Source organism: Botrytis deweyae, assembly GCF_014898535.1.
Source record: "Botrytis deweyae strain B1 chromosome Unknown BDEW_010, whole genome shotgun sequence".
Lineage (NCBI taxonomy): Eukaryota > Fungi > Ascomycota > Leotiomycetes > Helotiales > Sclerotiniaceae > Botrytis > Botrytis deweyae.
The window spans coordinates 745,492-771,351 of NW_024066217.1; the positions used below are offsets into that span (position 1 = coordinate 745,492).

General features: G+C 43.0%; 10 protein-coding genes across 10 annotated transcripts; 5 read left to right on the forward strand and 5 right to left on the reverse strand.

Moving 5' to 3' along the window:
* Positions 1–226: 226 nt before the first annotated feature.
* EAE98_005303 (uncharacterized protein) lies at positions 227–882 on the reverse strand (the record flags this gene model as incomplete). Its single annotated transcript, XM_038952925.1, has 3 exons — positions 227–368; positions 428–773; positions 825–882. The coding sequence occupies 3 exons, from the start codon at positions 880–882 to the stop codon at positions 227–229; spliced, it is 546 nt and encodes a 181-aa protein (XP_038810767.1).
* A 643-nt stretch (positions 883–1,525) lies between these two features.
* On the forward strand, positions 1,526–1,765 carry EAE98_005304 (uncharacterized protein; the record flags this gene model as incomplete). Its single annotated transcript, XM_038952926.1, has 1 exon — positions 1,526–1,765. One exon carries the CDS (start codon positions 1,526–1,528, stop codon positions 1,763–1,765), a length of 240 nt encoding a protein of 79 aa, XP_038810768.1.
* A 2,517-nt stretch (positions 1,766–4,282) lies between these two features.
* On the reverse strand, positions 4,283–6,232 carry EAE98_005305 (uncharacterized protein; the record flags this gene model as incomplete). Its single annotated transcript, XM_038952927.1, has 4 exons — positions 4,283–5,131; positions 5,183–5,556; positions 5,606–6,081; positions 6,150–6,232. The coding sequence occupies 4 exons, from the start codon at positions 6,230–6,232 to the stop codon at positions 4,283–4,285; spliced, it is 1,782 nt and encodes a 593-aa protein (XP_038810769.1).
* Positions 6,233–9,459: 3,227 nt separating this feature from the next.
* EAE98_005306 (uncharacterized protein) lies at positions 9,460–10,026 on the reverse strand (the record flags this gene model as incomplete). Its single annotated transcript, XM_038952928.1, has 5 exons — positions 9,460–9,592; positions 9,654–9,744; positions 9,797–9,826; positions 9,883–9,909; positions 9,969–10,026. The coding sequence occupies 5 exons, from the start codon at positions 10,024–10,026 to the stop codon at positions 9,460–9,462; spliced, it is 339 nt and encodes a 112-aa protein (XP_038810770.1).
* A 1,040-nt stretch (positions 10,027–11,066) lies between these two features.
* Positions 11,067–13,374, forward strand: EAE98_005307 (uncharacterized protein; the record flags this gene model as incomplete). The annotated part of the gene is made up of 2 exons (XM_038952929.1): positions 11,067–12,209; positions 12,262–13,374. 2 exons carry the CDS (start codon positions 11,067–11,069, stop codon positions 13,372–13,374), a joined length of 2,256 nt encoding a protein of 751 aa, XP_038810771.1.
* A 1,348-nt stretch (positions 13,375–14,722) lies between these two features.
* Positions 14,723–16,943, forward strand: EAE98_005308 (uncharacterized protein; the record flags this gene model as incomplete). Its single annotated transcript, XM_038952930.1, has 3 exons — positions 14,723–15,415; positions 15,465–15,846; positions 15,898–16,943. The coding sequence occupies 3 exons, from the start codon at positions 14,723–14,725 to the stop codon at positions 16,941–16,943; spliced, it is 2,121 nt and encodes a 706-aa protein (XP_038810772.1).
* A 770-nt stretch (positions 16,944–17,713) lies between these two features.
* Positions 17,714–18,678, reverse strand: EAE98_005309 (uncharacterized protein; the record flags this gene model as incomplete). The annotated part of the gene is made up of 4 exons (XM_038952931.1): positions 18,606–18,678; positions 18,465–18,546; positions 18,068–18,402; positions 17,714–17,971 (listed from the first exon to the last, which is right to left on the reverse strand). The coding sequence occupies exons 1-4, from the start codon at positions 18,606–18,608 to the stop codon at positions 17,714–17,716; spliced, it is 678 nt and encodes a 225-aa protein (XP_038810773.1). The 5' UTR covers positions 18,609–18,678.
* A 627-nt stretch (positions 18,679–19,305) lies between these two features.
* On the forward strand, positions 19,306–20,091 carry EAE98_005310 (uncharacterized protein; the record flags this gene model as incomplete). The annotated part of the gene is made up of 4 exons (XM_038952932.1): positions 19,306–19,342; positions 19,395–19,646; positions 19,710–19,739; positions 19,814–20,091. 4 exons carry the CDS (start codon positions 19,306–19,308, stop codon positions 20,089–20,091), a joined length of 597 nt encoding a protein of 198 aa, XP_038810774.1.
* A 599-nt stretch (positions 20,092–20,690) lies between these two features.
* EAE98_005311 (uncharacterized protein) lies at positions 20,691–21,472 on the forward strand (the record flags this gene model as incomplete). Its single annotated transcript, XM_038952933.1, has 2 exons — positions 20,691–20,829; positions 20,877–21,472. 2 exons carry the CDS (start codon positions 20,691–20,693, stop codon positions 21,470–21,472), a joined length of 735 nt encoding a protein of 244 aa, XP_038810775.1.
* Positions 21,473–22,237: 765 nt separating this feature from the next.
* On the reverse strand, positions 22,238–24,905 carry EAE98_005312 (uncharacterized protein). The gene is made up of 2 exons (XM_038952934.1): positions 23,380–24,905; positions 22,238–23,327 (listed from the first exon to the last, which is right to left on the reverse strand). Exons 1-2 carry the CDS (start codon positions 24,310–24,312, stop codon positions 22,629–22,631), a joined length of 1,632 nt encoding a protein of 543 aa, XP_038810776.1. The 5' UTR covers positions 24,313–24,905; the 3' UTR covers positions 22,238–22,628.
* Between the last annotated feature and the right edge of the window lie 955 nt (positions 24,906–25,860).

Sequence of the window (25,860 nt, forward strand, 5' to 3'; positions counted from 1 at the left end):
ACATCCCTAGAACCACGACCCTTTACTTCCAGACATGATCAACGAGACAGCACACAACAAAGAGACACAAATGAAAACAAGATGAAATAAACAATGGGTATTGTAAACGAAACATAACACGTGATTACTAGAACCACCGATGGGAAAGCTCATCTCAAACCCAAATAAACAATTAACATTACGCATTCAGACCAGGAACCCGCCTCAGCTCAGACTCTCTTCTCCCTCAGATTCGTCGCAGCGGAACTGTGGTAGATTTATCGGCCGCAATTTGTCCCAAGACACCGCCGCCCACTGCCGCTGCTGGAACATTACTAGTTGCTTTGGCTGCTGCCGCTTTGTATGTCCCGAAGTTTTGGGTTCCATTCCTATATAATCAATCAGTCAAAGTCTACATAGACCAATACGTGGGATAAGAATCTCTTACGATGCATTGATTGTCAATACCATTCCTGCTTGACAATGTTTTCCCTGCGCACAGTACATGAACATGGGAGCTGTACTATTGACAGTCATAGTGAAAGTCGTGATCATGCTCTGATTTGCCGCCGTTGGAATGAAACCACTGTTAATTGCATTGGCCATTGGCTGACACGGTGAATCGAATGCAGATTGTGTGACGGTGTGGTTTCTCTCGTGGAATTGAAATTCCACCGTGTCGCCAGGCTTTGCGGTGATTTCTTGTGGGGTGAATAGAAGAAGTGAGGTGTTGCTTGAACCAACCACAACGGTATGAACCTTTGCGTCTGCAGCACTGGGTGCTTGTGTTGGAACTTGGAGTTTGTTAGCGGCTGAAGCATAGAAATGAGATCCACACAACTTACCACCAGCTACGAGACTAGCTGCCATCAAGGCGATTGTGGAGAATTGAGAGAAATGCATGATGATTTATTTGTTGGTAAGTAACGTTTTATTAGTTTCTAGAAGACAGCATTTAATGGCAAACTATAAAAACAAATGGGATTGTGTATTATATATGCATAGTCCAAAATGGAAGATGACCAGTTCTGGAAGTCCTAGCGTCCACATCAGAAAACTCGCATCAGACTCTCAAGCTTTTGTCTTAGTATTCCAAGCTGAATTTTCATCTGTTCAAGCATAACTGGAGTCTTCGGAGCCGAATCTCAGAATATCTGATGTCAGACTTCATGCGGGAGTTGCTTTACCGTCAGAAAATCTACATCCGGCCAATCCAGTATCGAAAAGCCGAGACTTTATGGAAGCTATCAAATACTGAGACAAGGTTAGAATGAGGAAAGGAGCCTCACATTCGGAAGATTATCCATCTTTGTTGTGTTGCGAAACGATCTAGTGATGTTTACCCTCATGTCTGTGCGAAAAAGAGTCAAGCTTGTGTTTAAATTTGCCTCTCCGCGCAGGAAATGGACGAATCAAAAGTATGGAGAAGCGTTTTGGGTATTCTGAAACAAACCTGCGACTGGGCTATTTCTTCACCAGAGATCGACATACCTTTTTGTGTCATTGAAAAGAGATAACTGCGCCTCGTTGTCTTTACAAATCACTAATGCCGTTGATGCCGTTCTTCCTTCTTGTTGACATGACGACCTTGGCAGGACAAATATCCGATGACAAGCACATCTTGGGAGACTTGGTTCCCAAAGCTGGGACGTTATTGAATGCCGGTCGATTGAAAAATTGCAGTTTGACGTTTCAGAGCAAGAATGTTCATCATGAAGGTGAAGCAGCAGTGTCATTATTCATAGGTATAACCCAAAAACGCATAGCTGGACTGATTTATGCTTAAAACTTACACCCCGAATGTACTTCAAGATCTAAAAAAAGATGTGAAGAAGACAATGACTACAAGCCATATCATCTCTTCCTCCTCCCCGGACTGGACGATTGATAAGTTTTTACTTACCCGGTACAGCTGCGTATTGTGTCATATCCTAGATCGCCAAGTGCAATTCTTGTTCCAAGCATTGTTCTTGCTGGGTGCGCATTTTAAGATGCATGAAAGCTAACGGCTTCTACTACCTACTCGAAATTTATTGCTTGATAGCACAGAGGACTGATATAACCTATCCATCTACCTTTCAATGTTTGAATTTGGCACCTCAGAAGATTCGAGTAGGTACTAACCAATGCCACGAAACTATCCGTTTTTTTTTTGAGCTGTTTGCTAACATCACGCAGCCTTTGTAGGTAGCTAGTACCTACTTCAGACGACTAATAGAATACTCAACCATAAGCACAGGATATACAATAATACGATTAAAAATAGAGGGTGGATGTAACCTCTCAGATTTATGCTATCAAAATATAGGAAATTCGAGTACTCATCTAATGAGTTGGGATATGTAATGTATATGCTGGGGGTCTGCAATAGAAACATCATCACTCTTGACAGTAGATCTTCCATCGAAACCAACCGAATTATGTGGATATCCAATAGCTTTAGAAGTTATAATCCGTCTCGATTTTCTAAAATAGCTTTGTATTCATTTTCATTATAATACAGATAAGTCTTTGTAAATATAGATAAACCATGCCTTCTGATGTGATTAAAAGCACCGTCGCTCTCCTTCGGTAGTCAATATCTAATACACCACAATGTCCAGAAACATTTTTTGTACTCATGCTATACATTACATCGTAAACCAAATGATATCACATATTAATATCTCCAATATCACTTTGAGGTCTCTCACATATCTCTCAGCCTTCCATGTTTGCCCTCCATATTATCAAAATGTATTCACAACCTTAAGGTTACCTAGGTAGGTATTGAATATTGTCACACATAAAATCCATCCCATTCACTCCCCCAAGAAAAAGATAAAAAATGAATGAGATACTCAACCCACTACCTCCAAATTTCGCCACACCTAGAAATGTGTTCGATTCCATCATATCAGATATCCATTACATTGAATATCTATGGTAAGATCTTACAATACGAGATATAAAATCCCATAGCACACATACAATCCCATCCCATCCCCTCCCCCAACCCGAATACGATAAGGTTCCAACCTACCTAGATACTTACCAGCCACGCTCGCCACGCCCAAGCCGCAGGTAGGTAGGCTCGTAGGCTCGTAGGTACCTACCCATGGTTATCTAACCTTTGGTACCTACGATAAGTCTTAACTTAACCTTCATACAGGGATACAAGCCGCACGCATCGGCAGATCGACACGCTAGTACGTTAGTAGCTTAGCACACCGAGTTAATCTTTGTACCTGCACTTTGATTTTTTGGGATAGTGTCCGCGTAGTGCGAGGAGAGGATGGGCAGGTGGGAACTTTGGAATGTTTAAATAAGGTTTGGAGCGGTGTGGCTGGGATGGGGATTTGATTTGGGTATCTAGCTCGATTTTGGATGGCGAGAGGAGTAGGGGAACTCCCGGGCTAGTCTTGATGGTGGGGGTACCGGGAGAGTGGTTGGTTTGCGGGATGCGGCTGGGGATGGGGATGATGAGGAGAGAGCGGTGGGGGTGGGAGGATGTGCTTCGCTGGGTATGTATGTATGTAGATAAGGGGGATAGAGATAGAGGTAGAGATAGAGTTTGAGGTTAGTGGGTTGGGGATAATGGTAATGTTGCTTTGAAATGGAATGGATGCGGTGGCGGGTTGGGTGGCGAGGAGAAGAAAAACTCTATTCCTGTGTTGAGAAGAATAAGAAAAGATGCTTGAGTTTTGTTGGTGGCGATGGTAGAGATGAATTTTAATCTCGTGTTGGTGTTCAGGTAGGTAGTCAGATGTTTCTCGTGGATCCATCTTTCGCGTTTGGATTTTGTCGTGGGATTTTGGGGTTTCTTCGATATGATGTGATACGATGGGATGGGAAAGCCTTTGATGGCTATTATTTGCATGTTATGTTTCGTTGAGCTTTGGTGATTGTTCTTCAGATTTAGCAAGGGATTATGATGAGGATCATATTGACATGCAATAAAATCACCATCTCCCGTCCAAGGTCGTCGCAGGTACCATGCTACCAGAGTTTCTTTTCAGTCACAATATGCACAATGGTCTTCAATATTGCAAGAGATATAATAGAGATAACTTTTGAAAAAATATAAATTCTATAGAAAAAAATATGTTCATGAATCATTAGAAATGTACTTAACCCCAATCACTGATGTGGATGCCATTTATCCCAAGCTATCATGGCATCTAATCCCTTCACCCCAAAAATCTCGCTTCAGAATACAAAAAAATAATAATCAAATGTCAATTCCAATGAAACATTCATTCCCAGGCAACTATGCAAGGATATGATAAAAGTTCTCCAAACACCAGGCCCCAATTGCAAAAATTTAAAGTCCCGAATCAATCTCATCCACAACCGCGGTACTGGAATATGCATCCCATTGCGTGCAGGTCTGCTGCACCGAATTGACAATGGCATCATTCTTAATATCGTCTGGTCGCTCCAAGATATTGGCATACAAGCCTCCGCTAACATGCCACGCGATGTGGCAATGGAAAGGCCAGACGCCCGGGTTGTCCGTGGTGATTTGCCATACCAAGTGACCATTTGCTCGCACAAGTTGCACGTCTCGTCGTTGAGGATTCGCTTGTCGGGTAATGGTGACACCATCCCAGTCTCCGTCACCTTCGTGGAGAATTTGCATGTTGTGTCCGTGCAAATGCATGGGGTGCGATGCGGGAGTAGGGTTGTTTACGACAACGCGAATGGTAGTGTTGCTGCCGAAATTTCGAACGTTCCATTCATCGGGGTAGGTGAAATTGCCTTGATTGGCGAGGGAGAGGATAGGATTGTTATAGTTTGCACGGAAGGATGTTCCGCCGAGGGTCCAGAGGAAACTTCCGGTGTCATTGACGTAGGAGCCAATATCGAGGTTTTGGGTTGTGGAGGATGTTTCTGCTGCGAGAGAATAATAGGGTTCGGTGGTGTCTAGCTCATCGTTTGTGCAAGTTCCTGGATCTGGAACATCCCACGCTGTACTTGCTGGAGTCGAGTTTGTGTCGGCGCCGTCGTAATAGATTGCTGCAAGAGCATTTGGTTGATTGGACAAAGAACACGTTGTGGATATGTTTGATCTCATCCAGAATGACGAGTCAGATGTTCCAACATTAGCGGTGACAAGAACATCTGTTCTTTGACCAACTGCCAAGGTGACAACATTGGTGGTATACGGTTTCTGCAATAATCAGTATATGTCCCAGTAGTAATAAAAGGTTGCGGTACTTACAACTGGTACGAAATCATTGGCAATAACAACCATCTTATGTCCATCGATACTGAATCTTTGCATTCCCTCAGCACCGGCATTGATCAATCTCAATCTGTGTGTTTTTCCAGTGGTGAACTTGAAACGAGAGATACCAGCGTTATCAGAGCATGCGGTGTTATCTCCTGCAGCTTTCGTAGAACAGTCGAAGTTCATCTTTCCATTGATGAGATTGTTGTCTGAAAATGGTTTAGCATCCCCATTGCTCTCGACAACCGATTTGACTATCGAGAAGTAATCCTTGTGATAATAATCGGTTAAGAAAACTGGTCCAAGATCAATGTCATAGGGTGCGTTTGCAGGGCCATGGATAATCATAGGTCCCACAAGTCCACCTGTATTGATGTTAGTATAGAAAAGGAATGTAAAGACTTTTGTTCTTACCAGCATATTGAGCAGAGTAATGCGAATGATACCAGGAACTTCCATAAAGATCGGCTTTGAAAGTATACGTGAAAGAAGCTCCAGGGGCGATAGGGCATTGTGTTACAGCAGGGACACCATCCATGTATTGAGTTCCCTTTTGCAACAATCCATGCCAATGGAAAGCTGTTCCCTCCTCAGGTCCAGTGATTTGATTGTGTACTGTAATCACGAAAGTATCACCCCAATTTGCCTCAATCGCAGGTCCAGGAAATTGCCCATTGACAAGTATGACGTCTTTGGAATAGCCATCCGGGGCAATTGTGCCTCTCGTGACAGTAAAATCGTAGGATCGAATAACTCCGGTGTTAGGAGCTGATGTGTATGGGTTATTCCCACTTGCAGTCAATGAACCCCAGGGATATCCATTAGGAAGAGGATTATCTGTGAGGAAGGGAGGAAAAGTTGGAGCTTGTAGAGTTCCCCAAACAGAATTTCTAGACGGAGAGTCAATAATCAAACCACTATAGCATAGAAATTCCTCGACTCAAGGACTGAGACTCACCCATTAGTTGCGGATTGAGATAAAGTGTTAATAATTCCGGCACCGGCAGTAAAGATGCCAGCGAAGAGACCGAACCAAGTCATTTTGAAATGACTGTCGCAACAAGATTAAACGAAAGACTGTGAGATGGTATGTAGATATCGATTGTAGATGTGGGCAAGTGGTGATACTATATAGATATGAAAAAAAGCTTCTGAAGCGCCCATCATTTCCCGGAGCGCTAAGTCGACGAAGATTTGCTCTAGTATAGTATTGCACAGACTGAACTCCCCGTGTAACTTAAAAAAGATCAGACACTCCCTACATTTTATTTGGGGCTTGACGTCTAGCGTAGAGTGATTGAATAATTCTGTACTTTGTCATCATGGAAGAGACTGATGTAAGCCTGGGGTATAATTCGTTCTAACTTTGGACACATCTAGCGTGGATCCTAGATACCTATGCTACAACAACAAAATACGGGAAGAGGTTCCTCAGAAATTAGCCTGCCTTCCCAATAGAGTTGGAAACATGAGAAGCATATTCTGTGCTGCGGCAATTTGCCTCCAAACTCTGGTATAAAGTATGAAATTTGAGTTAGCATTATCGAGTACCGACATCTTACCTACATTGTACCTACATAGTTCCTACATAGTATCTAGGTACATGGTCAATAAAGGTTGTGAATGGTGCTTTGCAGATAAGGTTACCCGGAGATCCACTCCGCTCCACAAACGAAAAACGCATGGACGGTACCGAGTGGCACTAACGAGATGTGATGAAGGGATAATATAAGACGGCAAAAAGACTAACCTTAAGGAAGCGAAACTAATCGACTTTCCGCCGTACTCTGTATATTAGAACTTTCTAATTTGAAACAAAATCCCTTGGATCCGGAAAGAAGAGAAAGGGAAAAAACCAAAAGAAAAAAACCAGAAAAACCCAAAAAACAAAAGATCCCTCTCCTTGGCTTCTTATTTGATTTGAAGGATCAGAAGGATCATTTAGGGCGATCCACTCCGTATCCCAATGTGAGAAATCTCGTTTGTGTACAATGACCATTCCCGTATGTATCTCGAACAATATTCCGATAACCAGTTGATCACTGTTCAAAAGGGGACTAGTGTAGATCTTCATGATGTTTCGAAACAAAGTCATGTCCAGATTTGGTAGTGGGTACCCAAGCAAAGATCAAGACTTACATTGAGTATTGAATAATGCTATTTGTATCAGGTACCGAGGTATCAACCCACATCTCTGGGCCTCGATTCTATGCGATATATCATGTAAACAGAAATCATATTGCAGTCGAGTAGTAAAGAGGATATTACTAACCATGATGTGTTTCATGGTTTATTTGTATACAGTGATCTGTTGCTAGCCGTGATAACGTGAGGACCCGTGCAGAGGTCAGCGTTGTGTTTGATTAGCTGGAGGACCTGGTGGTAATTGAGCCTGTTGATGATTTGAATTCAGTATTGACACGAGGAAACCACGATTAATGGTAGAAGCCTCAAGGAATAAAACCGTGATAGGAGTACATAATACATCTTATTGAATCCAGTATTGGACATCAATTGGCTACAAGAAACGTGGTCGTTTATTATTAGTACACAACGTCGTGGTTTTCGCATGTAGTTCCAAATCGTTAGCTCACGTAAAAAAGGAGTTGTGAAAACTTCCGCTTTCAATAGTAATACACAATTGATGAAGTTTGAAGAATCATCATGTTGTCATTCGTCGCTTCCTGTGTCTTACCATCATAGATAGTCTTTTTACGGTTCAATTGGTTCTAGAACTAGAGGGTGCAAACATGTAGATGGATAATAGTTTTCTCTCTTAGTTATCTCAGACGTGCCAAGCGAAGAAAAATACTTACTTCACGCTAGGTAGGCATTTTGCCCAAGGAACAATCTTAAATCGGAAAATATTCTTAGTTGGCTCGGTTGGACAAGTACTCCGTAAGAATGATCACTTCCCGACGGAGCGTCACTGCTGATCTTTCGATGGATACAATTGAGTTCTGATATTTTTCGACAATGATAATCAAGTTGTACGGACATCTTACTTCCCGAAGCGATGTTGATGTTGCCAAATGAGTCGAATATTGATCAGGTTCTCTTCAAAATTCTTGTTGGTTCAACAAGCGTAAATGAGATTGATTCAAACATTTGCTCGATGAATCTCAGCCGAAGCCAACTCGATTGTTTAGATGGTAACGTGTCATTGCTCAAGGCAGTTAGTCAAAGTGAGGTTTCACCATGAGAACTGAAGGGCCGAGTACCTCGCCCAGTGGCGAGTGCCTACCTATCGACACCTGGGCAGCCCGAGAGCTAAGTCGACGTCAGCCACAAAGCGAAGCACTTGAATTAAGTGGTTCGTGTGGATGAACAAGCATGATTCGTCTGATCAAGACTTTATAAACCTTATGTTCTTTGCTGTACCGAGGCATACAATTTCACTCCGAGAGGGTCTTTCGATACGCCTTATAGTGGCTAGGGGTCCATCATCGAAAGCACCGTCGGATTTTTAAATTTTAGGAATTGGGATTGGCATCTAAGATCAAACTCATATCCTGCCATAGCCATGGTTCCTTGATGGTTTGTAGTACATCAACCTAATAAGACTTCGGTTTCCGTTCACGCCGAAAGGAATATAATTCATCAGTACGGCCGAAAGCGCGATCTTGGGCGAGTATATACGTCATGTCGAGAACAAATATTAAACAATTTCACCAAGCCACTGCGTCTGTCCCATATGACTTCAAGAATGCGATTGCGAATCCGTCAAGAATGAGTGTCTTCATCAAGAGTAAATGATACTGTGAACATAATTTAGATCCAGAGCCCTCATCTAATCGTTGAATATCTCCTAAGGAAGGCCAAGATAAGAGGTCAAGAGCAGCGCTTGCATAGCTTGCCCCTTCATATGATCGAAGTCGCAACATAAAACACGAACGCTCCATGGCCATCTCACGTTAGTGGCTAGCAAGGCATCCAAGCCTTTTGGCCACAACACAGGATTCAACCTTTCATGACACCGATGAACCAGTGATAAAGTAGTAAGATTCGTTTATTGTTGAATTGAGCTCATCAGGAGGCTCGAGTAAAAGAAAAACGCTGGGCGAGGCTTTGTTAAAACAGTTTGCCCCCATTAAACTCCACCCCTATGCAAACAGTTGAGCGGCGAGACCCGAGGATCGACAATTGAAATGTCTCTACCCATTATGTATAAACATATGCCTTAAATTACAAAGCATTCGCCAGGTTCCATCTTCTCCAAAGATAGAAGATGGGCTTTCCCTTCCGACTCTACAGTCGAGCATTTTTCATTATGATGTTCGCGAAGGACGATATGGTCGATTCATAACCAGAGGACGTCGGTTTGCACGGCCGAATGCTGCCAATGTTTCTGGAGATGCGATACTATCGGAACGGATGGTACTACCAATGGCCATGAAAAATCTGAGTGCCAACTCATTAGCACATTGAAACTGATTTAACAGAAAGGAATGATGATAAATACCCGAAAGTGGACCCGGAAGTGAGCATATATGTGCGTAGAGTCCTCCAAACTCCATTGGGTCCAGGACCAAATTTGATGATAGTAAGTGTGCCTTGGCCTTGTCAGAATGGATTCTTTTCATGCCTCCTCCAGCTTCAACATACCGTACATAAACCCCAAAATAGCGCCGACAGCTGTTATTGAACGCAGTCAGTAACTTGCATATATGAACGAGATCATGATCGCATACTGCCACCCATCATAGCTCCCATCTGAACTATAAAGCATGCATGGTCAGTAAAAGTCCTAGAGAGAGGGGTAAAACCACAGCCTTACGCTTATTCCAGATAGTTTGGCCACCGGGATGGCCTTGAGTTTGTGGTACTGGAGGCATATTTGGCGATTTCAAAGGATTTTATTTGATGTATCTAGTACCGCGAAGTTGTAGGGCTCATCAACTCATATATCGCAGCTTCGAGCTTTCAAAGTTTCAAATGTTCAAATCTACCTACTAAAATGTAAAATGATCACGGCATTTACCGAAAGCATAGACCATACATACACAAGGAGACAAGCACTATATTCCCCCACATTCTCAACACATTGTGGCCTTAATACCTAAGGCACAGAGGCGAAAAAGAATCATGTGTATCACGTGATAATATTCATAATCCAATGATGTTCACTTAGAAAACTGGAATTGTTGTAGTGGTTCATACTAAAAACACCCTATTCGTAGGTAGACAAAAGAGTCTTTTGCGAAAGCTTTATCGTAAGATAAAATGATTAATTTTTCATGATATCCAATCTCTTCCTCTTGACCTTTCGTTTCTTCTCTTCTCTCCTCTCTCTTCACCCATCAAAGACCCTTTTGTATCTGCAAGAGAGCGCGTGCGCAAGTGCTCTTATCCCCGATCTCGAACTCTGGTTGGCTAAACATAGACCTCGCGTGTCTCAACCTGAATGTCCAAACTTTCCACCTTGGCAACATCAAATTGAAATAGGTTTCCTTTTCTACCACCAGCAATTGTCCTACAATACCTGCATTGCATAGATGTAAGTGTTCTTATTCTTTGCCTCAATCACAGAGTCCACTTTGTATGATTCTTGATGCATTCCAGTTTTCTTTGCGCTCCCTTTCTCGACCATCTCGTCACTCGTCATCATGGCGCCAAAACTTTGTGGGCATCTACTAACGATCATCATAACTTCCAGTGCGATACGATACCTCTTCCATCCAGTTTATTAGATAGAGAGTTGCGGACATTTAGCATCCACAATATAGACCAGAGGGTCATCGAAGCGAAGCATCTTTGTTGCAGTTGAGGTTGAATGGGGGGAGGAAAGCAACAACATTCCAACGATCTTATTCAATCAACATCGTCAGGGATAAACCTATCTACTGTGAAATACGGCCGATAATCAGTTTAACCGATGACGGCAGTCGCAAATCCACCAAGTTTCCCGCAGATCAACAGGTCGGCATGGGGATCTAGTGTTAACCAAGGAGGAATGAATGCTATTAACGGCGACGAAGTGGGCAGAATGTTTATGCCACGAAAAAGCGCTCAGCGTGCCAACTCATCTTCGTCGATAACTTCATTATCTTCAATTTCTTCCACTTCATCCAACTCGACGGTATCGCAACAGGCACCGCAGACTAATGGCGTACCGATGTCCTCGTCTAATGAATCAACCAATTGGGGTACGGCAGCGGCACGGAAGAAGGTCCCAAGAGTGCAACCGCCATGGACCAATAAATCAGACTCGGCCCCTGGTTCCCACACGACACGGCAACCCCCATCGGCCTTGACAAATGGAAATTCTGGTTCATCTATGACTCCATTGCATCAGCCGGCTCCCATGGTACCATCCCAACATGTTACACCAAATGGATCACAGCCGATCAGACCCCAGGGCCAACCTACGGAAGGGGAGCCAATGCTTTACTTGTTATCAATGAACGGCACCTTTGATCACAAGAGGATATCAGTACCCTTCTACCCGGATAGCTTGAGGATTGGGCGTCAGACAAATGCTAAAACAGTACCATCGCCTGCGAATGGATTTTTTGATTCGAAGGTACTATCGAGACAACATGCAGAGATTTGGGCAGATCGTAGTGGGAAGATCTGGATTCGAGATGTTAAATCATCAAACGGTACCTTCGTCAACGGAGCGCGCTTATCGGCCGAAAACAAGGACTCAGATCCGCATGAGTTGCAGTCGCAAGACCATCTCGAGCTTGGTATAGACATCGTTAGCGAAGATCAAAAGACTGTCGTACATCACAAAGTCGCTGCGAAAGTCGAACATGCAGGTTTTGCGGGCTCAACTAATAATGTTCTGGATATGAGTTTTGGTGATTTGAATCCTGCGAATGGATCAATGATGTTACCATCTCAAGGTCCCATGATGAGGGGAAGAACTGGAAGCCAAAGCTCAATGAGTAGTAATGGTCGCGTGGGACTACCGGGTAGCGTAGCTGGGAGTCAAATGAGCGTGATGGGTCAGCAACGCCCGATGAATTTCTGGTTAACACCCGTTACAACAGAGCAGATTGTGAAGAGGCTTTCTGTAGGTTCATATATCTACATGCATAATCCATTTTGACTGACATACAATTTAGCACGAGATGCGAACAGCCCGATTGCAAAATTCCGACCTTGGGCGAGCAGACAACTTTTTTGGCGGCCTGTTATCGAAAGATAGTGTGAAAGAACTTGAGAGTGCTCCAAATGTAGAACTAAAGCCTTCAGCAAACGGTTCCGCTTTATCCTTTAGGGCTGAAGGAAAACCTCGATTTTCTGATCCTCCCGCGCCGCCGCCCCAACAACCTCTTCCTGAAAAGCCAGATGTTGCCCGTTCTCACAACTTTGATCCCTCTTCACCTACTGCCTCTTTGAGAAGATCCAATACAGAAAAGCAGAGGTCTTTAGCGAATGGTTCTCCTGTAAGAGAAGTCAGTAGTCAAATAATCACGTTGGTGGAGGCATTGGCATCGGCAAAGAAAGAGATCGACTCTCAAAGTGCTCGGATGCGGGACTTAGAGGAAATGCTTCAGAAGGAACGACAGGCACGAGAAACTGCGGAAGAGATGGCGAAACGATTGGAGCTCCACACACCGGACAAAAACTTGAACGGAAGTGCCAGATCTGGGATGGAAGGTTCAATACTTGAAGATGCTTTTGAGCCACCCTCAGATGATATTTCATCACAAGAGAAAGCCGATATACAAGTGGACGCTACTGGCATTGCCGACTCATCTCGTCTGTTGGAACAGCGCCTTGAAATCATGGTTTCTGATATGCAGGAGCTGCGATCCCAGATGGAGTCATATAAGAAAAGAGCAGAAAGCGCCGAGGGGGAGAGGGATACCGACCGAAAAACCTTAGCAGAGATGATTGAAAAAATTCGTTTGGATGAGCAACTGAGACAACTGTCTTCCGACCGTTCCCGATCTCCATCGAAGCAGGCTTTTGAAAAACATGTCAACGGGACTGCGAATGGAGGCGATCTGGCACTGCATCCCACAAGACGACCAAATGGTTTGAAACATACCTCATCGGAAAATGATGATCTTCATGCATCGCTCACACGTGCGATCGCTTCAAAGAATGTCAAACACGATCCTCTATTATACCACTCGACACCTTATGTCTCGATGCTTGGCGTTGTCATGGTTGGTATGGGGTTGATGGCATATCTCAACGGTTGGTCACCATCAAAAGCGGACCAATAAACCGCACAATCTTTTAATACACGTTTTCTTTTATGTTCGAATCAAGCGCAAATACCATTCACGCGTCATACATCGGGTCATCGAGACCAAACCTCTGTATTTAGTCTCTTTTGTAATTTTCACGGGGTCCGAAGATTGTTTAGTTTTGCATGTGGGCGTTGTGGGGTTGCGGGATTGTTGGAATCGTGGCATTGGGGCAAGCGGGCATGGGCAAGCGGTAGGGGCACAACAATACCAAGATTCTGGTTTCGTTTGATTGTTTGAGGGGAAATGGATAGGTTCATCCATATACATATACCAAAACGGGTTAGGGAATGGTATGGACGCTTGAATGGGTTGAATGGCCATTTATCACTTTGGTAGAATAATTCCTTACAGTTGTTGACGATAGCACAAAGTGGACCCGTTACTGGCACTTTCGATATTCTGAAAATGTTCAGCTGAAGTGGACACTTGAGGCTCTATCGCTTTTCTCCTTTTTTTTCATTTCTCTCGTGTTTTTCTTATGCATGGAAATAATTTGCCCCAAATTAAACTTGTGGGTCATGAATAGCCTTTCTCGTGTCTTGCAGACTCTCAGTCAACTCTTTATCGGACGCTATGTGCTTCTTGGGTTTATCAATCAGAAACTCTGAAGTCTGTACTACTAGGCCTCTGATAGTATGCATTATGTTCCTTTCTATTAATACCTTGACTGCAATAAAAGCACTACAAGCTATGAGAGATATCATCTCCAATGGCCCCAAATCGAGTTTAGAAGTCCGGTTCGAAGTGTTTAGATGTATTCTGAATGGATGCGAACTAACAACATATGTATGTGTTATATTGGCCGGATGATCGTTTTGTTGTCTGGAAGTTTTGAGACTAATTAATTTGAAATGCCAGATAATATAGTTGAAAGTCAGGTTGTATGTTCTTTGAACTGGACATTGATATCGGGACAGGTGAGTTGATTGGTATGGATTCAATGTATGATTTTAGTCAAAGTTTAGTTTACGGCTCTGCTATACAAGGCCCCTCAGGACATACCTTGAATTCGTCTTTCCAAGCGAATCACTGTTGAATTCCTCTCACGGACAAATACCAACCTGTCTTGACGCGGTTCTTGTGGTGGGACTTTTGTGAGGTTTATGAAGAAGGTGCGTAGCGTGATTGTCCATGGTAACAATGATTCATTCAAGGCAAGCGCTTTCGATCACACACCATCTACAATGAATTGTGACTTGAAATCGATTGAATCGACGTACACATTGCAGATATCTGTTTTAGCTAAACAACATTTTTCTTCCATCATTATCATCATTGTTTTGCGATTAGCATTTTGGGCGCGCGCAGAGTCGCATTTCAAATGAAATCAAAAAAGATCAAATACACTTATTCCAGGGTTTGGAGAAAAGCTTTAGAGAGATCTTTGAGACCTATGTCGGCTCAAAACAAAAGTATTTTTGGCGCAGAGTTCCCGGTAAAAGAACCAAGTCCTCATTTTCAGCACGAGAGAACAATGGCTGTTCATATGATAGATGTGCCTGTGACCAGAACATCATCTACTCCTGAAGCTTCCAGTCAACGGACTCCCCATGCGCTCACACCCCCGCCGTTCAATTACACACAATACATGGAAAGCTCGTTTGATGAATCCAGCCATGCTGGCTGTAAACCGGAGAACATCGAGGATACATTCAACGTACCTTACGGTGTTGATGCTCAGGGCAACTGGTATGGTGATGTGCCAACCCCAGGGGCTCATACAGATGAATACATGGGTCGTGCAGAAAATTTGTTCAAGGAACCAAACTCTTCTGATGTCCAGCGCGACGAAAACAGAGAGAAACATCTGCCTTCTTCTCAATCTGATCATTCTGATCTTTGGCACGCACCTACTCCGGGCAATCATGATAGTGCAGAGGTGGAAACCAACGAAACCCCTTTAGATGAGCCGAATGCTTTCAATATGCAAGACACTTACACTATTCTTCCGCCTCCTACCCCTCCAAATATGAGGCCTGATTCTAGCCAATGGGATAGCAAAGTAGGAAATACAGTATGTTACAACCCGCTCAATGGCAGGTCCAGTTTCTCATTCTTCTTAGGACCCAGAAGTCGAAACTCCGCAGAATATACTTCGATTAAGCGTTACTAAGGGCTGTGAAAAGATTGAAAAAGATTGTCAGGCTGGGAACCTACCAGAGAATGTTGCTAACAGAGCAAAATACCTTTTGAAAATGCTCTCCCAGGCTGTTGCAGAATTCACTTATCTTCATTTGGACGAAACCATGAATAAAGTCCTAGCAGTCCTTGTTGCCTGTTGTATCTATATCGCCTGTCAACAGTGCAAAATCCCCCGAACCTTCATTGCAATTCGGGTGCTCACAGAAACTTCTTCGCTGGAATTCAAACAGTCTGTTCGCAAATCTTTTGAGATCATACAGAAGTATATCTTTGAGACTAAATGCTCTTGCTTGAGGGCATTCAGTATGTTTCCATGTCGAAGTATTCAACAATGATATATGCTAACGGCTTTAGGGGCATCTTCTGAGGGATGCTGTCAGATATGCCATAGGCTGTATAAAAAGGATGTCGTGAGCAGAATCTCTGAGTCACTAGCGTTCTGCATAGAATGTTCGGGTGCATATCACATGAGTTGTGTAACATCACTCAGTGCGACGATTCCGACCCCCGACCCTAGCGGCTTAATTTGTCGACGATGCGTTCCATGTATTATTCATCCTGACGTTGAACAAAATCCAGGAAAGCCAACAGAGAAGCGTTTAATAGCCGCTCGCAATAGTGTTAGTGTCAAATCCAATGATGGCGACAATATTGAGAAGTCATTCAAATTGCGCGACGATCGATCCCAAAGCCCAGACTTAGTAAGGGGAGATCTCAAAGCCAACTCAATAGACAATAAGATGATAAAATGGCTTATGAAACGTTGCAGGAATCTCCAAAAAAGACAAGATGAGGACATTGTAAAAGTTCTCGCCTCTGTCCAGCAAGATTTTCTGGCACGAATTGAGAATGCAGAAAATGCGACAATAAGACTACTAGAGCAGAATTACCAGGCACCCCGGATTAAATTGGGCAAGGCACAAGAAGTCTACTTGTGTGCTCTTCAAACCGAACTGTTACAATGTAATCTACAGTCTAATTTGGAAAACTTCCTCGCGGGATTACAGCAAAAAAACAAGACGAGTGGATTTAAAAGAAACCGCAGTATTCTTGAGCCGTCGGATGAAACTTGCGAAGAATTCAAGACCGCTCTTGTGAGCCGTCACTCTGAAACTGCTACAGGAGGATCCGCAAAATATGCCGACAGGTCCTCGGAACCTAGAAGGGGAGATTCCCCGCAGCATTTTCAGGTTGCTTCAGCAGGACCTCAGCGCTCATCACGATACGAGCTAGGCTCCGAATTAGAGGAGGGTGACACTCAAGAGCATCCAGAACCTAGGTCTCGGAAATTTGAACCTGGTATGAGAAATGGTCAACAAAGAAAAGCTAAGAGAGCAAGAATTGACATGCAAGAACAGATGTCGCAAAGTGCCAGTCAGACCGCAGCTCCAAAAAAGTAGATCAAGCAAGAGCTAGCGTAGATAAGCTATCAAGATATAGCAGCATACATGGAGAGAGTTGATGGATTGGATGATGTCAACACAGCCAAATATTGGGACATGCACATGTCAGAGATTGGATGCTAAAGCACTTGTTGCTAGATTGTTTTACATTAATTGGACATGATCGACGCAACTGTTCAGCGCATAACGTATTATTAGAGGAACTATTGGAAAGTTATTTGGATTATAGATTCAGTTGTTTTGTGACTATCATCCCAGAGGCCAGAGCCTTATAACCGTCATGGCTGGATTAAACCACATGTTCACAGCATACGCATTAATCAACAAAAGACACTTTGTTGAATTTTTCAAAACGGGAATTGACATTTCACTGATTGATATTGAATGAAATCACAGCTAAAATCTCTCCTGTACTCGATTGTTTCAAACATGTCACCGAAGCCTCTTCCAGTAGCATCAACCAACGCTAGCATTCGTCCCATCTTCTCAAACTTCATCGCCTCCTTGATTCTCTCAGCCCTCCATTCACGAGTATTCTAGATTATTTCTTCATTTCTCTTGAAAATTTCAGCAACACTTTTCTCACTTTCCTCCTTGTAATTTTGATATAGAACTCTCATCTGATTCATAGGGAAATGTTTCTGTTGGTTTCAACTGATAGTTGATAAGCGTAAGGTACTTTAGTCTAATACTTCTGTAGTATTGCTTGATTATTATTAACTTTAGGAAGCTAGTACTTATATAAGGAAGCGCTAGCGCCTCCTTGGCTAATACAGTGCCCTCTTACGATCACATGGTTCATATCCTGATAGTATCTCAATTCGCTCAGCAGTAGGTCCCACAGTCGGCGCACCATCAAGAACAATAAGAAACGTCCGCTCATCGATTATCTTGAAATAAATAACAGGCCGATGAAGAGTAAAGGCAGTATGGGAGCAAAAGCCCTGTTCCTCGGTAAACTTCTTCATGTTAACTTCTGTGAGGTCCCTTATCTCTGCCATGTTGCCCCATCCTTCCTCTAGTCGCTGGTGGAGTTGTTTAGCTCTTGTTATAGATGGAGCTTCTTTCACTGACAGAGACCGCAGTTTATCCTCATATCACGCTATCAATAAGTCGTTCACGGCATTCGAAAACAAGATTTTTCTGCATTTCTCTTCCGCCCTAGAGATCGATTTCCGCATTTCTTTTCTGATGTTTGACAACTGGAGTCGATAGATCTCAATTGTCTCGGCTTGGTCTTTGTTTTCTTTCTCCAGAGCTGCATTATCATCGGATAGTTGCTGGAATCTTGACATGGCTGCACTGGACTCCGAGCTCATTTGTTCAAGTCGTGATTCGAGTCTCTTAATCTCTAACGATTTGGCCAATAAGGCTTTTCTTATGAATGCCATTGCGTTGTCAACATCGTCGTCAACATCACCCCGCTCTGAAACATTGGTCCTTGCTCTTTTATTGCCTTGAAGAATGTTAAATCTAATCATTTATGATATGAGATTCCTGGCATCCGTGTGCACTCACGATTGGTCCTCAAATTTACCATTTCATCTTTTGGGGGAATCAATGGTTTCCGGTTTGAAGGGGCTGGTTTTGGTAAAGAATTCTACACGAGATGTTAGAACTACGGAGTATTGCAGACAGCCTGAGATGAAATTCACCCACCATATTTCCGACCGATATCGACAAGATCTAATCTTTTTGCATGCTGGGAGTTCGATGAGGGCTATTCTATATAAAGTCTCCGATTCTTAATACTCAAGAAGAAGGGGTGAGCGAAAGCATCAAGTCAGATGAGAAGCAGGCGTTTGTATGTTACACAAATGGGATCCAATCAATAGTGATTCTTTTTCTGATAGGTGATAACATCTACTCCCCAACAATTCTGCTGGCTATCAATAACGGGGGGGTTTGCAAAGAGATCCGAGCGTATTATTCAACCAATCCCGCCGTGATTCTATGCGGATTGCCGAGAAGTCTGAAGCCTGAAGGCTTTCAAATTGCGCACATTGATCAATCGGGAGAGGTAGCGATATCAACCGGCATTAGCCAGGTTACCTAACTACAATCAATGAACATAATGTTCTTAGAATTGCAGGTGAAGTTGTTCACCGAAAAACGTGGAGCTAAAATTGCGTTTACATTCGAAGTCAAGAGGCGAATGCTCCACCTTACTCTGCGAGAAAATATAGCAACTCCTACTTCTGCTACTGTTTAATTTAGTGATGAATACTCCTACGCAAAAGCCCAAACGTTCATTCTGTGAGTCGAACTCAGAACAATATATTTATTATGGTCCGGAAAAGGAAGAGATCAGAGGCAACGAAAGAAGGAGGCGATAAAGCAAGAATGCGTCTCAACACAAATGATCAGAGTACCAGCAAATGTAGGAGCTCAGAACCGTATGTGAAAACATATTTGAGAAAATGGCTAATCTAACTATCTGTAACTCAGCTCCAATCTTGAATAGCCCAGATACATTTAAATCGACCAAGAATAATATCCCTGCGCTGCCAGATTTAACTTCGTCTTGTATCTACGATGAAATCAACTCAACCACAGGTGATATTATAGACTCGACCAAGAACAATATCCCTGCGCTGCCAGATCTACCTTCGTCTTGTATCTACGATGAAATCAACTCAACCACAGGTGATATTATAGACTCGACAAAGAAACGCGACGAACTGCCACGTATTAGAGCCGGTATGGTCTAGAGAGTAGCATTTCACTTCATAATCCTCAGAAAATACTTAATAACTCATTCAGACGTAAACAGACGATTGATCGAATTCTCGAGTAAACTGAACGAAGTCAAAAGATTGTGTGATATTTTCAGAAAAATACTGTCGCTTATTGGGATTCGAAAACAGAATTCGGCGCCAAGTTGAACGCTGTCGCGACGGAAATAAGAGATTTCTACGGGGCGCATAGAGAACAAACAAGATCGTCCGATGAATTTCTTGCAAAAATGGATAATGATATTGCGAGGTTGAGAGAGCCGACTGAGGAGGTAGATGAGATGGCAAGCCTTGTTAAAAGGAATATGGAGTTGGAATTAAAGGTGTACATGCAATCTACAAAGCTAAAAAAGCTTGAAGGTTGGAGTGTGGAGATGCGAAGGATGGTGAGCAAGTGGGATGCTGAGTAATGAGCTGGTATAGCTTACTCCTGTTTGATCTGCTAATGCATGGCAATGATGGGTTCTTGTTCTATTGAAAATGAAGTTGTTCCTTTGATAATGGTCTTTAGTGATGCGATTTCTATGGCTATGTTGCCCAGGACTTACGTGCTTGCTCTTCCCATTTTTAGTTCTCCAGTGAGTGCATGGACTAACAGAACACTACAAAGAATTGACCTATAAATATCTCTTAATATATCAATTCGTAAATCTTAGAAATTGTTACAATTGTTCATTGGAGATGCAACAATGCAAGTGTGAATTCTAACATCAAATAATCGAAGAATGAATTTGTCAAAGATTTTGAAAGTTGAGAAGTGTCCCGTCAGTTCATGCACCCACTGGTGGACATCGCTCTTTCCACTTCCAAATTGCTGCGGGTTGCCACTAATCGATACAGATGCATATTTTAATTCTAAATTCCCCCTTCCTAACATGCAAGAAACAGGAAATCAAATCATCATTTTTTGCATTTTTTAATTCAGTGGAATACTTACCCCAATATCGATTTTGATTTATAACTTCAGAGCCCCAGATATTCCTACCCTTCGATTTCGCAACTACGAAATATGCCGTCTGCAAACGCGGAAAGACGTCGTCCCGAACAAAAATCCAGTAACGGTCTCGATGGTGAACATGCACGAAATCAAGCGGGTGTTTTAGAGCTAGACTATGGCTCACCGGCTCGGAGTACACAGTTTCCTAATCGTACGTATCACGGATTTAAACTATGTTACTACGCTAACACGGCGAAGTCTCCAAAGGAAGCGATACAGAAATGGAGGAAACGAGAGACGATATTGACGAAGCAATGCGGAGACGTCATGTCGCGAACGAAGAAACCGACGAAATTGTTGAGAAGCTAAAAAAGAATGTAGATACTTTCATAAAGAAGATCTCCGCTTTAGAAGGCCTGCTTCGTGATGAAAAGGCCATGGTAGAAAAGTTGCAAACAGATATGGCCGAGAAAACCGGAGAACACCAAACTATCCAGGGATTTATGTCGATTGCAAGTCAAAGAGCACAAAAAGAGATACACGAAAAAGTGCAGCTTGAAGAAAAAATCATCAAACAAAAAACCGAAATCAATGATCTGACAGCTGCAAGGCAAGATCTTCAGAGACGCCTGAACGAAGCGAATCGAAAGTTAAGTGTCGAGGTCGAGAATGGAAAAAATCTACAATCAAAATTCACTGCTGAAATCGCCAAAACCCATTTATTGCGAGAAGAAAAGCATACACTGGGAGAGGAGTTGGAGGATAAGAAAAAGCTGCTAGATAAACTTCGTGGATGGTTCAGAACGATTAAAGCGTGTGCGAATGATAAAACGCTCGATAGCTACCTAGCTTAACTCGGGGGTTGGGTTCACTAAGTAGCGGGAGTTATAGCGATTAAGCGAAAGTAGTTTGTTAATAATAGCCTTGAAAGTTTACTTCAACGATCATCCTTTTTCTTGCAATTCTTTCGTAATCTATTTAGTCCCCCTCAACAAAACCTACACATACACAGAGGTGTAAGCTAGTCGGACCTCAGTCTGAAAAGCTTTGTATTGGACCCCCAATACCTTCTTCCTTTCTCAAAACAATCATAAAATCGACCCTCGCCCCCTCTCCCCTCTCATTGCAGCGGGCCCAAATCGACTGCAGGAACACAATGTGCACCATAACTTCTCATTCGAGGGTTCGCGTGAAACAAGTGCTTATACCGGGCTTGGAGCCAGGAATATCTTCATTACTAAATTGGTCGACACTTGCACGCACTTCGTCTTACCTCGCCGCATACAATTCAAGAATATATTCACCAATATCGATGCCCATTCTCAGAACTCATAAATTTACTACGAGGGGAAAAAATGCTATGACAGGGGTTGCTTTAATTACTTGAAAAACTAATTTATAGCAGGAATCGATCACCACTATACGCAAACATTTATGCATACCTACCCATCACTATTAGGTGAGTACCTCGCCTGCCTCAGAACGATCCAAACAATGAAAAGGTAAGAAAAAAAAAATTCCAATCACCACAAAAGAAAAGTATAAGAAATTGCAAACCCACTGACAAAATCACCAAGCACACTAATGCCCATAGCTCCAAAGTCAAAAAAGATTGCATCATGCACAAGGGTATTTCTATTATACGACTTATCATCAGTTAGTATATCTATTTATATCTTTCTTTATAAACCAAAATTTCATCTCATCCATAAATATCCACCGTAGATCTCCAGCCATATACACATATATCCGATGCAATCAGATAGATAACCTTCGCCGTCCTCATCTCTCAGTTCAAAAAATCTATCCAAAACGCCCGCCAGAATCTGCTGGCATTCAATGCACAGATAATCCGTATCCCTTTTATCCAATAACGCCCATATGTAACGAAACCCTATGTAACTGTCTGCTGACACACGAATATATACATCCCCTAAATCCAGCAAATCTATATCCAGAAAGATTTGAAATAGAGAAGACAGCAAATAGCCCCTCTCCTAGAATATAAACTCATGGCATAAATCTCAAAACCACGACGTTTTCCCTATCTTCTTCATTCTCATGTTGACCAACCCACCTATGGTCACCCCTCCTCTTGACATAAACCATATCCACCACACCGTCTGCTCTTTTCCTTCCGCCAAGCGCCTCCCACGCTCGCTTCTTTCCCGTATAACTCAATCCCTCACGAAGAGCGCCATAAGCAAAAGCTAATCGCACATCTTCCTTTCCAGAAGCCCACATATCTGAGTCGCCGAGATCGAATGTTCCTTCCATCTTCGACATGTCCCAATGAATACCAGTGGGATATTCGGCGAGAGAGTATCCGTTTGTGAGAACCCACTTTGACGATCCCTTTCCGTCGAAACCGAATCTTTGGAAAACGCATGCTTCACCACAGGCATCTGCAACAATGTGAGATATCTCGGGAGTAGCATGATGCCAAGATTTGTAATGATGTAAAGAGAGGGGTTGATGACCAGCTTCGTAGAAACCGGATGGGTCACCCCATTGATCGAGTTGATTGAGTCTGGGGAGGTAGTTCAGAGTAATTGAAGTATGGTTCTTGATACAGTGGTAGAGGAGTCGATCGCCCTGGAACCCAGATTCGGTGTATTCGCCTGTGGAAGGATCCACGTCGAGACAGGGGAGTCCAATCAAAGTGTGTGCGAGAGGGGCAGTAATAAAAACACCAGCTCCACCGTAAGCCTACAAATCGTTCGTTAGTTGGCAATTGACAGGAAGGATTTTAAGTTCTTACCATGGGAACACGATCATGCATGATAAAATCCACGCGCTCGGTGAGAGTACCGATATAATACTCCTCGTTAGGATCATAACTGTGCAATTCCTTCATCAATGCGCCAAGCGAGGGAAAGAAAGTATCGTCATCAATCAACGACAAGTATTTTCTGCTTGATCTTGATGGATGGCTGTAAAGAATTGGTACCAGATCAACATATCTACCCGGCATATCGAGAGAAGGATCCGAGTGGATGACCGTTGCATCAATTCCGACATCAGTGAGCAATTTTTGAGCAGCTGCCAATTGCTCTTCGGTGGTATCGTGCAATTGTAAGACAAGTCCAGCTCCGTTCGATGTGCCATTTCCATCTGTAAGCCATCGTACCCATTCCTTGACTGGCCCATCAACTTTGTCACTGAATCTCTTGTAGGTGGTTGAAACTCCAAACAATAACTCGGAAGCGTCAATTTCGTCTGGTCGTGGAGTTTTCATGACATGAATTTCCAAAGGCTCTAATGTATCCGCTGGTAGCCTCTCAACATCTGAGAGCTTAATCTTCTTCCACCCATGAGGAAACAATTCTTGGCTGGTATTCGTCAACATTGGTCTTTCCTTCGCATCTGTAACATATCGTATAGTTCTCATCACGTAGTTGATCTCCATCTCGACATTGTTCTTCGCCAATACATCTCGTAAAAAGGCAGCGTCGTCAACATCAGTAATATTCAATTCTACCGGTGCAATTTGAGCTTGCTGTGTTTCATGAGTTTGAGCAACTTGTTTTGCAGTTGCTTGTGACTTTTCTGGTGGTGCTGCATTTTCTTCTTTTGACGTTTCCTTGAATGCAGGTACGATGGTCTGGGAAACGTTCTCGTGGTAGTAAGATAAAATGAGGAAAAATGCTACCGTCGCAACAGCGAGGAAGCGGTGCACAGGCATCCGAGGCATTTTTGGGGGCTGTCTTCGGGCTCTAATGGCGATTATCGCCTGGTTTTCGCTAATCACTTCCTGTAAATGCAAGCGATTCTTATCGTAATGATACCCAATCAACAAATACTCGCTCGTGTCGTAGATAGTTCAGTGCAATGCAACTGCAGACCAAGAACGCAAGATTAAAAATGAAGGTGTCAAGGAAATGAAAAGAGAGGGAAGAATAAAGAATGAATTCTAGATTGATGGAACAGGTCGGACGAAGGTCTGGGTGGGAAATGGGGAGAGAAAATAGCTGAATGAATAGGAGAAAGGTGGAGACGATGGAGAATGAATTCGGACAGGATGACGAAGCGTTTGATGGTCCCTGGTCGTTGGTGGCACTGGTGCAAGATGGTAAATTAAACCATGGGGAATAATCAAATTAGAGTAAAGAAAATCCATGGTTGGAAAATTCGAGATGCTTCAAGTTAATCATTTATTACTATGCTCATCGAGCTCATCCATCTAAAGGGGGCCGCTTTCGGTGGAGCCGTATATCTCTAAGTTTTGAAGGATTGGTCAATGTAGCGGATAGAAAAAGTAGATCTACCTAGTAGGCATCCAAAGATGAGCATCCCCATGTAGAGAGAGTACCAGTGAATATAATAAAGTTGTATACCTACCCAGTTTCAAGGGCGGCTGGAAAAGAATTCAAGGTTTCAAGGTTCTACAAATGAACATGTTATTGCATACCAACAAATGACTGGCTCGACTGGCTATCGAGGTAATTTGTTTAATAAGTTTTATCTGTAGGTAATTTGAGTGATAGGATCCACAAGACAATGTCTAGGGTAGCAGTTCATGATTAGGGGGATTAAAGTAGGAAATGAGATAAAATCACTGAAGGCATGATTTTTTTTATCAGACTATCGATTGAGGCTGGCTTGAGACGACGAAACTGTCATGTCAGTTTTATTTAAAGGTTAGTTTGATACAAGTTACTGCTATTTTAGGTCATAAAGATGTTTCCAGAGACCCACGAGATTTTTGGTTATAGAAAACATAGGGACACGCAAGTGCCAAGGCGGTAGTTGGGAATATGCCTGCTATTGCCTGAGCCCTGAATAAATGGCGTAGGAGTGTAACAAGGTTTGAAATGCTTAAATTAACCAAGCATTCCGTGAAGCTTCTTGAATCCCATGAATTATCGAGTGTGATAATAGATAACTGCTGTCAAACTGGTGTCAACAGTCCGACTAGAGTAAGAAGACACAGGTAGAATCAGAGATTTGTTCCTCGTAAGGCGTGGTATTCCTGGGTGACCCTCACCAGCATGTCAAAACCCATGTTTCAAGAAGTTGCAAGTTTGAAGTTACTGATCGGCTGTGGAGCGTTTAATATCGAGATTGTCGACAATCTCAGCAAGTGGACAAATCACGTTTTCCATGGATGAGGGCCGGAGGGGGCTGAGTAAGTGCCTATGATAAGAGCTCTTCAGATATTCTGACGATCTTCTCGAAACGTTTTGATAAACTGCTTATCACTGGCGCCGATCAGGACTTCCGCTGCCGTTGCCTAGGATAT